Genomic DNA, 18,326 nt, shown 5'->3' with positions numbered 1-18,326 from the left:
AATATTTCTTTTCAAAATCATACACATGCATACAACAAAAAGGAACTGCCCTTGGAAACACGCAAAAAATACACTGATCATCTCACATTTCTAAAGCAATTTAAATGAACTTTGATTCCTACATGCTCAAGAAGCATCTTCATAACTGCTGTGATTCTGAAGACTAGTTTAACAGATTACACTTTTAAATGAATTTGTGAGAAATAGGCAAAAAAAATGCTTTCTACAATTCCTAAGAGACAAGCAAATGTAGACTTTTTATACACAACTCCAGATATTCAGAGTTTTCATGTAAATGTTTCACCAAGAGTCCCTTCACATTTGCATTAGGATGATGGCTAGGAAAGGTCCTATCTCAGCATTACAGCACACAAAGACATGGCAACAACTTTGTATTTCTAACATGACCACAATTTCTGCAGCAACAATGCAAAATCCACAGTGTTGAAAGAGAACAAAAAGCAATCTTAAAGGAACTCCAGAAAGCAGAAGCTTAATTAAATGGTTACCAAGAGCTCTGGTTCCCCCCCCTCCCTCTCTTTTTTTAAGCTATACCTCAAAAGCTCTCTCTTTGGCTGTGGTCTGCCTCTGGAATTCAAAGCTGTTCATTATCACTTCTTACCTAGGGCTTGGCTGACAAATGCCACTATATTCATCATTACTTCTGTCCAAAATAATAGAGACCATGGGGAATATAGCTCTGTTCTGTGGAAATGCAGATGTCCATTGGGCGCTGTCAGATGTAGATCATCTTTGCTTACACAGTTGGCAAAGATGATTTACAAGTATTCCTATGGTTGGTTAACCCTTAATGGAGTACAATGTTTCAGACTGGCTAGCATAATGTGCAAAACCCAGAGCAAAAGTATTTTGATATTTTGACTGTCCTATAAAACACATAATTTGGCAAGCATATTTTATAAAAGCATAAAACAGTAAGGAGCTTTTGGCTTGAGATCTGATACAAGAAAAACGAAACATCACAGCAATCAGTGACACAAAAAACAGATCACTGGTGAAAACTCCGTGTTTTTCTCTTCAAGGAAATGTCTGTAATACCTTAAACAGTGGTATCATGACAATCACGTTCACCCAACACTGAAATTAATCTTGGTGGTGCTCAAAACGTTGCTCAGGAAAGAGGAATAACCTACGAAAAACTGGTCCTTTCTTCAGTGAAAATGGCTACTTCACAAAGCCAAATATGGATCATCAGCAACAATCCAAGCAGCAGCTTCCAAACACTACCTAGCTATTTTAAAATGCACATTAAACGTATTTTATACACGTTAATACTCCTATAAAGAGAAGGGGTAATGCAGCCCTGTGTTTTGCTGGCATGTAGATTCAACAGTGCCTAAGGAGGTTTGAGCTCCACTGAAGGCTCTGCTATCATGAGGATATTCAGTGTCTCTACTCTTTAAGGCACTCACACTGCTGCCTTTATTTCACCAGGGCTAAGAATAATGCCTGTCATGCTTAGTTGGCTGCCTATTTTCTCAATGTATTTAAGAATTCTCCACTTTTGAGACCACTACCTCTGCAATATCTGCTTCAAATTGGTTATGGGCTCAAGGTTCTTTGACAACAGGAGAGAACTCCGGGTCAAGAAGCGAGGCCAAAAAAAATAAATCTCAGCATCACCAAAGAAATCACTGGCTATAGCAAATCACTGCCAGTTTTACAAAGCACAGATGCAAGACTGATGTTTTCCAGTTTAGTCTATCTGTAATAAAAATCTTTTTCACATAACCTCTACTTCTTTTATTAATGTGAGCACTACTGTGAATAGACAAAAGTATAAGCTTGAAATTAAAAAGAAAGAAACACAAAGATACTAAAGACTAGAATCCACTCTTTCTTCTTTTGTAGATCTACCACAAAGGAACTTAATCTGATCAGTGTTGAATTAAATAGACCCCATTTTCCTGGAAAACCTGGCATATCTAGTGATAAGAGCAGTGTAGATAAGCTGCAGAGAAAGAAAGTCAGTTCTACTAGCACAGTACTACAGTAGCTTAATTTACACAGCACAAAAATGCGATCTGGTACTACATCTGTTAGGAAAGACTGAGTACTGGCAGGAATACAAAGATGTTACAATGCCATTCAGTAGCACAATTTATGAGATTAATTAAAAACCAAAACAAAACCCCTATGCTAAATCCATGACAAAACCAAGGTTTCTCATGAGTGGTTTTAGAGTTATAGTATAATGTAGTTTACAAAAGGTCCACAAATTAAATCTTCAGCATAAATCTATGTGCAAAATTCTATTTTATCCAAAGCTTATTATCTGAAGCAGTGTTGCATGACACCAGATTAAAGACAAAGACTGGGAACAAGCAAAACAAAGAATTTTGCATGTTAAGCCAAAAATTTATGCAACTATCTCCACATATGGGAAATCAACAGCCAAACAAAAACCACATACACCTATACCACAAAATTCACACACAAAGGCCACCCATCTGAAAATGCAATTAAAGGTAACACTGATTTTCATATGGGAAAGACAGATATAGTAAGCAACATACATCATTTATCTTCTTTCAAAACAACTGAAAGTAATACCCCGCAGGCTTTTCTACCATTGACTGCTAAAGACATTAGATCTTTCAAGCTGCTTATTGCAAGCTATAGAAATTGCAAACTCAGCTATGGGTCTTTAGGTTATCAATACTGAAACTGGAAGAAAAGGTGGTCTTGCAAGTGCTAAATCAACAACAGGCAGAAGGATAGTCAGCTATGGAAGTTGCACAAAAAACCCCCAGAGAGCCAGCAACAGAATCTAAGTCTACACTGCCAGTGGGCTGTATAACCTTATGTTATGAGAAACTACATATAGTATAGAAACTACAATCTACAGCAATAAAGGATCATACCAAAGGACCATGTCCTACATTGTTTATGGCTAAAAAAGAAAATTTAACCAAAATTTACTATAAGATATTCTTTTCCACCTGCACCTCTCCAGGAAGCAAGACGCTCACCCACATCTAACACCTTGGTTACAATTATCCTGCCTTTGATAGCCAGACATCAGATTTACTGAATGTTCTACCTAGCCTGAACACAATCACCACTCAGAAGAATAACCACTGCAGCACCGGACTTGCTAACAGCATTCCTGGCTGGAAGTACAGAGCTCAAGCTTTCTGCAAGCCATCTAATTCTTTATGAATACAATGCCATTGACTTCAAATTATTACTAAAGCCTATATGCTTGGGGTCTGCTGTATTGAAAACGTATTAATTTCTTTAATTTGCATTGACTCCAGCCACTTGCTCTCCTTAAATTAACACTTTCTGCAGAATTATCCATTTCGGACAAGCTCACCGTATGATCAGAAAACCCCCTGTGCTGTCACAAAGGAGGAGATGGACAGAAAACAGTATTAGCATTAACACAAACATAAAATTGTCAACTCCAATGTAAGCTGAAAAGCTGCTGTTGCCAAATTGCCAGCCCTAAAGATGCATCAATTATGGAAGATGCTTTCTTCTAATGATTTGTAAGATCTGGGCTCAGCTTAACTGCAGTGCAAACAGCAGAGCCTACCTTCTCTTTGCAGTAACTGCAAAAGCAGTAAAAAAGTCGTATTTGAGGTTTGTTGGGGTTTGTTCTGTTCTGTGGTTTCTGGTGTCTGGGGGTTTGCTCTGTTCTGTGGTTTCTGGTGTCTGGGGGTTTGCTTGGGTTTGGTTTGGTTTGGCTTGACTTTTTTTTAAATCATTGATCTAAGGATGACATCTGCCTCTGCACTGCATGGGCAATGTGTATTATTAGGTATGGCAGCTATTGTTTTAAACATAGTTAAAGCCTCTGAAGATAGGGGTAAAGGTTTAGACTAATAATATGTAACCACTGGGAATAGTACTGCTTAATATCTTCATCAATGACATAAAAAATGGAACCAAGTGCACCCTCCACGAATTTGCAGATGACACCAAGCCGAGTGGTGCGGTAGACACGCCTGCAGGACAGAATGCCATCCAGAAGGACCTGGACAAGCTTGAGAAATGGCACCATATGAACCTCATGAGGTTCAACAAGGCCAAGTGCAAAGTCCTGCACCTGGGTCAGGACAACCCCTCGTATCAATACAGGCTGGGGATGAAGGGCTTGAGAGCATCCCCTCACCTGGAAGGACTTGGGAGTATTGGTGGATGAAAAGCTGGGGTTATTGGTTGATGAGAAGCTTAACATAGCACATGAAAAGAAGCGTGACCAGCAAGTCAAGGAAGGTGATTCTATCCCTCTACTCTGCTCTCGTGAGACCCTACCTGCAGTACTGTGTCCAGCTCCGGGGCCCCTATCATAAGAAGGACATAGACCTGTTGGAGCAAGTCCAGAGGAGAGCTACAAAGATGTTTAGAGAACTGGAGCACCTCTGCTATGAAGACAGGCTGAGAGATTCGGGCTTTTTCAGCCTGGAAAAGAGAAGGCTCCAGGGAGACCTTAGAGCAGCCTTCCAATACCTAGAGGGGGCCTGTAAGAAAGACAGGGACGAGGCTCTGAGCTATCTGATGTAGTTGAGGATGTCCCTGCTCATTGCAGGGGGGTTGGACCAGATGACCTTTAAAGGTCCTTTCCAACCCAAAAGATTCTATGCTGCAATCCATGAGCTTCCTCATTTAGGAAAATGTATGTAGAGCGATTGGTACAGTGTCTATCGATCAACCTCGGATTTATCGATCACAAACAAGTGACAGTCATGCAGACCTACATTCCTGCTTTAATGTGAGCCTTAAGCATAATCCCTTCTTGTGTTTACAAATTATGCAGGACAAAGCATCTATTCCTGCAAGCCAGTTCACAAAGATTAATTGAACGCAGGCTAGCAGGAAAATATCAATAATTAATCCTCTGCTTGTAGTTTACAGTCTAATAAAACACAGGCATGAAGTGTTCAGGAATATGAAGAGTATTTCCCCTAATCTGAGTCTCAATTTCAACAGCAACCGTGCTCTCATAATCACACCCAAGAACAGAAAATAAAAGTCACAAGAAGTGTTAGATAGGAAAAATGGCAGCGTTTCTAAAAAATGCTGCATACTATGATAATTTCATTTTATTATTCATACTATGCAATTTCCAGGAAAGCAAGGCAAGATGTTTGAAGAACTGATAAGGGAAAAAGAAGCTACAGTCCACTACACTTATCAGTGAAAAAGTAGAATTTGCTGCAGTCTATCCCATCAGAGACAATCAAGCAACTCTCCAGACTCTCTTTTTTTAACTCAGATAAATGTTATGGGAAAAATCCTTCTCTATAAGATACAATTTGGCATTATCTGAAGCGTAAGAACTCCTTGGACAGGGAAATCATTCTTAAGCCCACTTTCAACGGGGCCTTTCCCATGCAATTATATTTTGCTGCAATTGTGAAGGGCCAAAAGTGAGGCAACGCTGTGACAATCTGTCCTACTCTATGTTGACTGCAAAGCCCAAGTCCATACTGTGCAGTATAACGTAATCATTTATAACAGGATTGCAGCAGAGTAACATTATTAGTCAAGGAAAAGCTCACGGTAGTTGATCAATAACCAGAGATAACGAACAATAGCAAGGCACGCAGAAGATACAGTACTAGAAACTGTCACTACAAGTTTTTAGATCAAACTATTTGAAAAGCTAAATAAATAGAAAAATACATATATAATTTTTTGCTCTTCTCTCTCATCTCTCTCTGAAAACAGACGTAATTTATCAGCAACTAGCTCACCATCTTGAGATCTCTGTAGGCAGATCAGCAGCAAAACAGTAACAGTCACATTTGCAGCAGTGTTATTACACATTCACTGTATCTAAAACATTGTTTAAGTTGTGCAATCTTCCTAAATTCTAATGGATAAAGAGCAGTTCCACAATAAAACATGGGAATAAAGCTGCACTATCCAAGGCTATAATTCAATTTAGAGCCAATTTTTCAAAAGCCCATAGGTGGTTAAAGTGCCTCATCTCATACTCAATTGAAAACACAGGCACTAGCTATTGAAAACAAAAAATTAGAACAAAGCACCATCAATTCTCTGTAAATCACTTTAAGAACACTAGTAAAAATATTAAAAACAGCCTCTCAATAAGCAGAGTCTATGTCATTGTAACTATAATGAAACTGTTTTCCACACCCTAACTTGGCCACATTTTAGGAGGTACGTAAGTGAGAACATAAGACATAAATTTCCCAGCCTTTTTATGCTTGTATTGGGGTTGGAACTAGATGATCTTAAGGTCTTTTCCAGCCCTGACTATTCTACAATTCTATGATTACACAAACTCAAAAAAAAATCTTCATTTTAAGATGCATTTTTGTAAGGAAAAATAGTTAATTCTGAAGAAAGTGTAAATGTAAAATTTGCCATGGCATTATTGTGCTGAACTGCCTTGCTACAGTGCAAATGCTGTCTCTTGGGCTCCGGCTACTACAACTGTCTATCGGTGCCCCTTCACCCCATTTTCTAGCATGGACTAGTTCAGATAACATTTCTGAAAAGTTCTGGCTTCATTCAGAAGCCCATTATTTAACAAGCATAACCTGAGAACAAAATCTTGTCTATTACCGACATCTGGAACAAAACAATAAAATGAAGAATGGCTGGAACTTTAACAACCACATTTTGGAATATACTCACCCTGGATTATAAAGCATAACTGCTGACAGGTTCTCACAGGATTTTGAAAGATCTGTCATAGACAAGCTGAAGGAAGACAGCAGTCCACTCTAACAACAGACCATAAAATAAATGTATTAGACAAATGCTGATGTGCTTACAAACTCTTCCTTTGTTTCTCTTGGTGAAATACTAACTTAAGAATGTGAAGCAAATAACAAAACGTAACCTACAATGATCAAGGAATGTCTGTACGAGCAAGAAAACTGTGAAAAGGTTTAAATTTACCAAACACTGATTTAACCTCACCTTTCTTTTCTCCCTTAGCTTAGCAGCTTCTTTGGGGTGGTTAAAGCGAAACATATTGGTTCTTCCAAGTAATATAACAGCACCTGATATAGAAAAATAAACAGCATTTACTGACAACATTCTGTACCTGAAAATGCCACGTAATTTTTCAGACAGACTATATAAGCAAAGACCTCCACTAAGCAAGAACAAAATGAAAATGCATTTTGACAATTCCAGTGTATGATGATGCATGGCCACAGCCATGCTAACCAAACTATACAATTTATTCCTTCCTTTTCCTACTTAAAAAAATTAAACAAACCACATATGATTACACACACAAAGGTCTATCATGTTCATGCAGTTCAGTTAAAGAATAAATATAGGTAGAGGAAGCAGTTGCCCCAGTTTGATCTATACACTCTTCAACGGTGCTACTTTGGAAGCCATTTGGTACTGGATGCAACAGGAATGTCCACAAATATGACTAAGAACAAGCTTGCCATCCACTACTTATTGCAGTCAGGTTTGAATCGACCTTCACTAAAAGCTCCAGATCTCTGTAATTTGTACGCTCACTTGCCTTTTCCTTCTCTATGTGGAACAACACTGAAGTTTATTATCACTCAAAATTGGATTATTAGACTTTTATACCCAATAGCTATTTTCTGAGAGAAGAACCTTGAATAATTCATATTGCTCAATGCACATGCATTATTGTATTTATCAGTTAAGGTACAAGTCACAAATAATGAGATTCTGGGCAATTCTTATAATATTTTAAAGACAATGGCACTAAAATTAATACTTTCCTACTGAGAAGTATATTCTCAGTGATGTCTCACTACTGTCACATAACATGGAATTCTTCCAAGTTAGCAACTACAGAATCAAGCATTTATTTGTCAGTCAGTATGAGGCATTTCTAAGAAGAAAAGGTTTCTATTACATTCACAGTACGAAAAAACTGCACTTCAGAACACTTGTTCACTATAAACAAATTCTTACCACCTGAGAATGAAATGCTGTCCTTAACAAGGAACGCTCCTCTTTAAAATTAGCTTGATTAGGAATATCAACTTAAATAAGGTCATCCAGTCTTGGCAAATAAACAGCAAAAGCCCTGAAGTCACTTCTTGATACACTTCTTGATACACAACTCATCAACTTCGGACCATATGAACAGCCTAATCTTAAAAAGAATAACCTTTCATAGATCTGTACATAGGTTTGTATTGCAAAGTCATTTTGATATGACATCTAATTGATGTGATGACCTTTCCTTCAAGTGCACTGAGTGTATTTTTTATGTGAGCATACTAAAAGGGATCCCTGATGGCCATGACTGCTGTGGCGAAAAGGCTAAAACTGTTTTTAAAGCCTGCCACTGCTTCATATGCTCACAGTTGTCCCAAACATTTATCCTTGATGACTGCGTGGAGGGGGATTTTGCGACAGTGAGGATTTCTACGAAATTCCTTCAGTTACTTTCAAATGAAGATAAAAAAAATAATTGTAAACATTTTTGACCACTTTACTAGGTGGAAGGAACTTTAATTAATTACCTAACATTTCAGATTGAATACAGTTACATATATGTGTCCTTAACTACATGAATTTAAAAGAAAACAGGAGAGAGAGGCTTAACAGCAAGGACATGACAGTTAAATCATAGAATCATAGAATAGTTAGGGTTGGAAAGGACCTTAAGATCATCCAGTTCCAACTCCCCTGCCATGGGCAGGGACACCCCATGCTAAACCATGTCACCCAAGGCCTCATCCAACCTGGCCTTGAACACCGCCAGGGATGAAGCATTCACAACCTCCCTGGGCAACCCATTCCAGTGCCTCACCACCCTCTCAGTAAAGAATTTCTTCCTTAGATCCAATCTAAACTTCCCCTGTTTAAGTTTGAATCCGTTACCCCTTGTCCTGTCACTACAGTCCCTGATGAAGAGTCCCTCCCCAGCATCCTTGTAGGCCCCCTTCAGATACTGGAAGGCTGCTCTGAGGTCTCCACGCAGCCTTCTCTTCTCCAGGCTGAACAGCCCCAGCTTTCTCAGCCTGTCTTCATACAGGAGGTGCTCCAGTCCCCTGATCATCCTCGTGGCCCTCCTCTGGACTTGTTCCAACAGTTCCGTGTCCTTTTTATGTTGAGGACACCAGAACTGCACACAGTACTCCAAGTGAGGTCTCACGAGAGCAGAGTAGAGGGGCAGGATCACCTCCCAATGACAGATCATACGAACAACTCCTAGGTTTCTCTTTTAGTACTATGAACACTTTGGTATTATTCTATCATTAAAAAAACCTCTCCAATCTTAATTCCCACTTAGCAGAGCTTAAATAAGCATCAGCACCAAAGCCTCTTTTGGGGAAAAAAAACTGGATAAAACACTGCAGTCAAATATTTCCTAAGCACCAGGTTCAATTGCCCACTGTTGTGCAATGCAGCTCTCCATCAGAATGCAAGGGTGTGAAGTGCAGTGTAAATATTGTCATGGAAACATAACTGGATTTGTTATGAGGTTTGCTTTTCATTTATTTACTGTAAGCAACAATTCTTATCCTCCTTGAATATTAAATGGCAAAGAATAAAGGTTTGTCAAATAAAGATAGCACCAAGAGCAACAAAAACTAAGCAAAAAGGACTTTATCATAGAATAGTTTTGGTTGGAAAGGACCTTAAGATCATCCAGTTCCAGCCCCCCTGCCATGGACAGAGACACCTCACCCTAGACCATGTCGCTCAAGGCTCTGTCCAGCCTGGCCTTGAACACTGCCAGGGATGGAGCATTCACAACTTCCTCGGGCAACCCATTCCAGTGCCTCACCACCCTTACAGTAAAGAGCTTCCTTACATCTAACCTAATAATTGATGGAGCTCTGATCTCACAATGTAACTGGTTGGCTCCAACACATAAATGACCAGAGAGCAAAGGGGAAAAATTATATATACATACATGCATGCATACATACATATATATATATAAAAACAATGCCTGCTGAAAGTCATCAAGCATCTTGCCTACACAGAACAATATTTTGGAGCTATGCAAACAACCATATCTATAAATAAGGTCTTACCAACTTCTAAAAGTCACTTCTATATTTTTCAAAGGTTTTTTTTTGCTTTCTTTTATTAACAAACTATAAAAAACAAGCAATAAGAGGTTATATTAAACACTGAAGTGTTGGCATTTTGGCCTAAAAAGCTGAAAACTTGATTTAAAGTGAGGATATATTTAAGATAAAGGACAGACTCTAATTGTGAATGTTAACCCAGTTACCTCCAGAAGTCCTACCACATGTTCTTAAGAATAAAAACAATACTGTAGTAAGCCAGATTTACACAAAAAGGCCACATTAGCCAGTATTCACAAATACTGGAAGCAATCTGTAGAAGGAAGTGATAATTAATTACTATGCCTCATTTTTTTTTGCAAACTCCATGACAGCCTAAAAACTCCACACATTTTCAAATGAACAGTTATTAATGATGAACGGAAACACTTAAATACATCAGCAGTTAATCAGCATTACCTAAAGCAGACATTCAAGGAGGCTGGCACTTCCTGCTGTGAGACTAAATGCTAGCACAAGCTTAGGATACATGGATTGGGCACAAGTCGTTAAACTAGTTATCTCATCAGTTTTGTCCTCCTGATGCCAGAGCTGCCACCCTGTTCTCAGTCTCAGTCTGGGTGCACAGCCTACAGGACAGCTCATGCAGCTGTTTTTCACAATGTAGCTACTCTGAGCAAACCTTTCCCCTTCTTTTGAGTCGCAAATTTCTTTAGACAGAAATTTATCAGAGAAATAAAAAATCATGTTTCTACTCTTCACAGTACAAAAATCAAGTTACATATGTCTGGAAGAGGGAAACTGAATCCAAACTCCTACTTTCTTCTCAGGCACACCAAGCTTCTCCTGCCTTTGAAATGCAATGAAAAGTAAAGATGAGTCATTGCAACTCAGTTTTTATTGTTTACAGTGTTATATGCTATTAATGTCAATGTTTCTATTGCTAATAACTTATCAGTGGGATTTACTCAAACATAAGACAAAGGGAATGGAGCTTGCTTTCTCCCCTCTCCGCCCAGTATCTGCAACAAAAAAGAGTGCATATGCTTTTTGCTCTGCATGAAGAAATAAGATACTTCACAAAATCAATGTCGCCTCTCTACAACAAAACTCCTTCCCTTCTGAAAGCAGAGTTTTGAAGCACTTCTTTGAGTTCAGAAAAGATGCAAGACTTCTCTTGCTCAACACTGCAGTCTTCCTTTGGTAGAATAAGCTTACCCTGAAAGCTTCTTTTAGGAAACAAAGTGAGATTGTTTTCACAGCCTCACTCCTGAACAGGTCTTCAGCTCATTGCTAAATGGGAAGATATTCTGGGTGCTCCTGGAAGATAAAACATCCCAGCCCTCTGCTGCAGCACTTACCAGATTACTTGTCAGCCAGTCCTTTCCAGGCCAACACAATACACCTTTGTTCCCAGCTGCTTTTTCATTTCCAGACTTTAAAGCTTTTATATTAAAATTCTAATTCTCTAAACTTCCTCCATAATGGTTAGCCTTCCCCTTTCTGTCATTTCCCTACAGCTGCAGTGAACAGATACTCCAGCTCAATCTCCTGCTGTACAAATGGATTTGGCAACAGAGTGCTAAGTACGACAGGTCTGAAGCTCTAGGGAGGGGGCAGGGGTGTCTCTAACATTATTTTAGTCCTATAGAGACCAATATTCTTTTACTTACTATTACAGCAACCTGAGCAACCTGGCATAGAGTTCACCTTATGTATAAATGCTGAACAAAATCAAAGGGTAACTATTAAATCATGCTAAAGATTATGAAGTGGCTTAAATTAGTCAAGAATTCTTTTCACCACATGGCAATTCTCTGACAGGTAAAACTCTGTGGCTCTCCTCGTGCTTTTGGGCTGTAGTTGAGCAGACATGGAATTAAAATTAAATAAACAATAACCCTTTATATACACACAGATTTTTTTGTGCTGATGCCAGAAAGAAAATCAGAAATGACATTATACTAGGTAATACCTTGGTTTAGGTGTGTGGCCTCTGTAATCTGAATACCATTCACAGAACACTGTGCTCCATTCAGTGGTATTAGATTCACAGTACCATCAAGATTTTCAAAGATGCAATGCTCGCTTTCCAAATCAAGGCCATGAAGAACTAAGCACAAAGAAATAAAATAACTTAGTTAGTCCCAAACAAATAGCAAGATTATCATGCTGATATTAATTTATTAAGGACACGTTACACTACGGACTATTTTTTATCTTTATCTGGACAATGTTTTCTTCCTCCCTTCATCACATCCTGCACACCTTAAGAGTTGACCCCGTTTATTATTTTATTGCAGTGGAAATAAGGGTTGGTTTTAGGTTTTTTGATGAAATGTTCTTGCCTCCTAAGTCTGGCACCTGATCAGCAAATGCTTTTTTCCTTCTGAGAAAAAACAGAAAAGTAAAATTTATGTATTTGTAGAGAGAGGGTTTTTGGACCAGTTTCACTAAGTAATAATGAAAGCTTCTTGACGTTAAAGCAACCACGCTTAAATCTGAAAAGACAGGATATAATATGCAATTGTAGACTAGCAAGAATGGCTAAAGTAAGGTTCTTACGTTCTATGACATTCAGGCCTTTTATCAACCAGTTCTGCTACTTTCTATTTCTTCTTCAAACTAAGGTATGACTATCTGTATCTGTATTGTTTAATAAGACAGAGCAATGAAAGTTTGCTACTTTAATGCAATCTACACAGAAATCGCATAGAAATTTTAATTCAAGCATCTCTTGACCACAAAAACATACCAAACTTTTTTACCAAACAAAATTTACCAAACTAAGTTACTTGACTCTCAGTCTGTCACCTGAGAATTAAAAGGATGCAGTTTATTTAAGGCAACTGCCTTCAAGCAACATACGTGACAGGGCACTCCAGGTCTGGCAGTTGGTTGCTTTGATAAGAAGTTAATAAGATAATCAGTAGAAGCAGCCTACCTACATTTTACCAACTTCCAGAATTTTCTTCAACTCAAATCTCAAGTCCAAGGACTGCTTTAGGTATAACAATATAACAATACAACAATCCTGTCATTATACAAAGGTTAAGAGAATGACTATGCAGTAATTGTGACAGGTGCTGCATGAAAAAGGATGCTATGTTTACAGGATGCTATTTCAAGAGAAGCAAGAAATAAATTAGTAACAAGTTTATGAATATACATAAATTTTAAGCCCACAAGCTGTTAGAGAAATCATGCTCTTTGAAGCAAATCCCACATAATTCATTTCTCAAATTTTCTAAAAGTTAAAATACTCAAGAACACAGAGACAAACGAAAAAGGGAAAAAAACATGAAGCTTTGTTCACATATTGGGATGTCAGAAGAAGGAAAAACAACTGAAGAAAGAACATTAAAAAATGCTAAATTCCATACCAATATCCTGTTCAGTCATAGCATCTTCTCTGCCAACATGGGTTTGGCCCTCCTAATTAAGAGAGAAACACAGTATTTTCAGTTATATCTCCCTTCTGCCCCAAGACAAATATAATTTATCCTTCCTCTTTCCCAGAGTAACCTGAACAAAATAGATGTTCACACATACATGAAAAAAAATTAGGCAGCATTTTTAGACACTTTTCACAGTCATTACTGTACAATATTATTATTAGCAAATTCAAGTTTCAACTATCCTGTGTAGAACCACCTTTGTGGTTTTGAGGCAATTAATCTACATTTGGATTTCAAGTCAAGCTTTATAACAAGATGAATGACAAACCATACACGTGTACAAATATTAAACATCCACCTCTGGATAACCAGTTGACCCTAAGGATAAACCTAAACAAGTAAATTAACATGTTTTAATTGAATCAGCTGCAACCTCGCAAGAGCTTTCCTCGCATAGCAAAGTAACATAATAACTATAGTGGAGAAATGTAATGAGCACTATTTTTAGATAGAAAATTCATATTACAATTTGTCTACTGAACAGAATCACAAGGCATATAAAGGCTATGGAAATACAGGTATGTATTTACCTTCAAGTGGTACAAGATGATACCAGTACTGAGAAGATCATCATCAATGCCAATTAGATGAGGCAGTTCCGAATCTAACACAACACCTATCCCTTCTTTCCTCAGAGCCAAGGTTTGTTCCTGTAAAGGACAAAACTATTTATTAGGATATGCAAGAAGTAGCAATCTTCCTTCTTTTTCTAGACGACATTTAACATAACTTATTCTCTGAAATATCACTCCCCCAAAAAAGGGCACAGATTATTTTTTTTCTCCTCATTTTAAATGTGACTTTCGTAATTCCATTTAGCATTCCAAGCTTGCTATTCAGGGCATCTGTGAAAGAGTTATTTGAAAGAAACCAGACAAACAGCTGAATTATACCAGATAAGGAAGATCAATCAAGAGCATAACAAAGCAATGTTGTCTAAAAGCAAGCTATGTACCACCTCGCATAATGGTAAGGAGAATTTAAAGCTCTTCAGAATTCAGTACAGCTAAGGAATAGAAAACTGAAAACTCTTTGGCAGTCCCTTATATAAACTGAACCTTGCACAGTAAACCCCCAACATCTGAAAATTTGCTAAGCCTAAGCAGTTAAAACATCATCCAATGTAAAGGAAGCATTGACAATGGCAAATAAACATCAGAACTACTTGCAGCACACAATTTCAATTCTATAAAATTCCTTTGGACCACATTGCTCAGCCATGATGCTTTAGAAGCATCATTTAGCAGGACTACAAGTGGGAGACTTCAACCCTGGATAAAACATCATGTGATGAATCAGACAGTTTATGTCATAAATAAGAAATCAGTTATAGCTTCAAAATTAGTTTTAGTATTTATAAAGTTTGGTTTTCAAATTGAAACAAAATCGTATGGGCTTCTAGGCCTGGAAGATAACAGCAATAGAGACTGTGAACATTTACACACACCACCTTTCAAATTGAATGTGTTTTTCTATGTAAAACACCTAAACCTTTAGGAGCCAAGGAAGACGGACAACCCAGGAAGGAGAGACAACATCAGGAATTATCACTGCTGTGTATTATTTTTTCCTGGTGCTAATAAAATGGAAAATAAGTTTTCTGACAGCTGTTCCTTCTCCAAGTCATCAATATGCCTTCTCCAGAGCCAACCAAGACACTACACTGTTTGCAAAAAGAATACAGCAGATAGATTGTTACACGTATTTTCCCAAGCACAGCAACTTGCAAATGAAGGAAGAAAACAGACGTAATCTCATTCCCTACACATCAGAAAACACAGTCAACACCAATATGAAAAAGTTTTAAGTACAGATACGCCTAAGCAAGGGAGATGACACAACATACACAATGACGACACCCCAAAACAAAAATGGGAAACCCCACTTTGGTCATGGATGAATTAAAAAGTTCTCCAGCCTTCAGAAAGAAAGAGAGAAGCTGTGATTCATGTTGCCCTGCCGCCCTCTGACATTCAAACTGCACCCAGCTGTTCCTTGATGTTATAAAACTGTCACCGCATAAAACCAAAAAAACACAGCTTAAATCATTGTTCAAGTGAAAAAGTAATTTTAGTCAAAAATACCTATCATTTTAAATATTTATTGAATAGCACATACTATTATACATAATTTATAATGTTCCCATATGACAAACACTGGTGGCCATTTAAAGAACCACTGGCACCTTTGGCCCAATGGAACCGATAAATTATTAAGAGCTGAACATTTTTTCCCCAGCATAACAAACATTTGCCAGCATCCCTGGATGAGGGAAAAACAGACATCCCAGGAGGCAAAGAAATTATCATGGGGTAAGAAAAAGCTCTCACAAATTATTGAGACTAAAGAAAGAAACTATTTTTTCATTTTCCAGCCTTCTAACGTCAACACCTTTTTTGCTACATTCAGAAAGAAAGCAAGTACAACTGTGATTTACAATAGATGCATTGCAGATCTAAAATTAAAGAACACAAATTAATGGAGTTTCTAAACTTGTATTAGTAAATGACTACCGTTCACACACAGAATGCATGCTGTTGATGAAAGCACTACAATAAATGCAGCGGACAGTAGCTGCAATTAAGTGCAATATTTTTGTCTTTAATCCTAGCTGTAATTTAGCTTTTATCTTCAGATACAATTCACTAAAAATCCTGAATCTTAATCAGGTATCTAGAGTAACTGCTAAACTTCAGTCATTTGGCTCAAAATTTAACTCCAGATTCAAAAGCTCCTGCAAGGATGCCTCCAAATGCCAAACTGTGCCCTTTTGCCCGAAACTGAAATCACACAAACCTCATCAATAACAAATCTTTAATACTCTGTTATCCCACAGTGGAAGAAGAAAAAGGACAGAAATAAGCAGGCAAATTGCCCCTCTTTCTTCCTCAAGAGCATAGGAAGGATGTTTCCAAAGGAGGACGGACCTCTTTTGAAACAAATTGAAGGTCTATTAGCTATTATAAGGCAGAGAAATGATTAGGTTTATTCCATTCTTTGAGTCACTTTCACTTGTGAAACACAATTTTAAGGAGCGGTGAATCCAAAAGTCAAATGACAAGAGCAGGAAAGGTCCTGTCCCTATTAAAAAAATATTAATTCAGGAAATCTATGAAATCCTCAAGGTACAGTTGAAGCAAGCTGAATGTACCACACGTATCTTTGCCTGAATTACCCTTGAACAGAAAAGGGTACACTGACTCCCTCAGTATTTAAGATACATTCATAAGCTGTGGAAAATAAAGCCAGCCAAGTATTATCCACACGGGAGCACTCCAGTTAATATAAATGGCTACTGCATGAGCAGGACAAAAAGTGTTTCTTCTTAAGGAGTTGCTACATCAAATGGACTCATTTGAAGACTCATTTTCATTGACTCAGAAAATAATTGAGTCAGTACACAAGAAAACACTTCCTTGAGTCAAAGTTAAAATAAGGGGATTATGTTGTGTATCTAAATGATAGTCTCTTTGAATTTAGCTCTGATTTCTGATGTCAGAAATATGCTGACACAGTAAATTCATTAGCACTTCTGTAACAGACAAAAAAGCCATTGTGAAAACTCATCCCTTTTGCACTGATAATAATTTGCTGTATTAATTGATTTGGCAGTATCTCACAGCTAAGATATGTTCTTAGAACAAAATCTTTGTTTAAAGTTCTTATTTAGGCTGTAGAGTTAATCATCATATAGAACAGCCCTTGATAAAGAACACCTCTAAGATACATGGGTTTTGTTTAACAGTATTTCTTTAAATGCACGCACAAAAATGGAACCACATGAGTTTACTTTTTTAGCAAATGGGATATTGAATTAAAAAGAAAATATGCCTAAAAGACGTTGCTAATATTCCTTGACCAATCTGCAAATAGAGTGACACTTACGCTGTTACTCCTTCAGCAAGTATTAAAGAGTACACGTAATTAGTACACTGCCATTTCAGTAACAGAACCTCTTGTAGCAGTTTCATTTCTATTACACTTTCCGATGCAAAACCTCAATTGTTTTATTTAAATACCGAACAGTTAGCTGCTGGCACACAGTCCTGAGAAAACCCTGTGCAGAGTCTTTCAGTAAAACATGACAATTTACTTAGCTAGTGTAATGTTCAGATGTCTGCAGTTAAATTATGCAAATAACATGTAATTAAAGAAATTATGGGTAAAAATGTTCAATGGCAAAAGTCTTTTTTATTACTATTTAAACAGACTATACTAGACCAGATTCTTACACTAACAGATAATTTGGGTGCATCTGATTTCATTGGAAATAAGCTATTATATTCTGAGTTCACAAAAATGTCTGAAGATACCCAGTAGCCTGGCATTAACATTAAGCTCTCTATAAAATAAGTAGATGTAAACTGTACACAAGGGAAGTTACTAATTCTTAATCGGCTCTCCTCCAGTTATGTATTCAGTACACTTTATATTCCCATTAAATCACTGGAAACAAATATTTTATATCTGCAGAAAAAAATATTCCATACTGCTACTGAATTACAACAAAAAAGATACACCTATACCAGCAAACCTAGTTCATGCACATGTGCTCTAAGAGGGCTACACTGCCTGAGCTTCCAGAGTTAACCCTTTCAAAACAGAGAAAAAGTCATAAGTGCATGGCAGGCCCATGCTGAATGCACATAAAACCTGAAAGGGAGAATTCCCAAATATGCAGTGCTCGCTTGCATATTTGCAAAGGAGGAGAAAATGATTCAGCAGGAGTTCAAAACCAAAAAGCAAGCCCTTGTTAAACTGAAGGACACTGCAGACATCAATAATTTACAGAGATAAAAGAAATGAACTAGAGAAATAGTGAGAAAAGGAAAGGAGGTATTTGTAGACAAAGGCACAGGGCATCTAAGAAGCAGAG

At 37.6% G+C, this 18,326-nt stretch overlaps 1 protein-coding gene across 1 annotated transcript in view; it reads right to left on the bottom strand.

Moving 5' to 3' along the window:
- Positions 1-18,326, bottom strand: part of KIF16B (kinesin family member 16B) — a gene marked incomplete at its 5' end in the record, with an annotated part of 139,758 nt that overhangs the window by 60,472 nt on the left and 60,960 nt on the right. Inside the window, 5 exons of the mRNA XM_080615968.1 lie at positions 6,637-6,725; positions 6,925-7,007; positions 11,968-12,105; positions 13,376-13,427; positions 13,981-14,100. Coding sequence (XP_080472094.1) covers positions 6,637-6,725; positions 6,925-7,007; positions 11,968-12,105; positions 13,376-13,427; positions 13,981-14,100 — 482 coding nt within the window. The remainder of the gene's footprint in view (positions 1-6,636; positions 6,726-6,924; positions 7,008-11,967; positions 12,106-13,375; positions 13,428-13,980; positions 14,101-18,326) is intronic.

The sequence above is a fragment of the Psittacula echo genome (genome assembly GCF_963264785.1).
Source record: "Psittacula echo genome assembly, chromosome: 4".
NCBI classification, from domain to species: domain Eukaryota; kingdom Metazoa; phylum Chordata; class Aves; order Psittaciformes; family Psittacidae; genus Psittacula; species Psittacula echo.
This window is presented reverse-complemented; position numbering and strand designations above follow the sequence as displayed.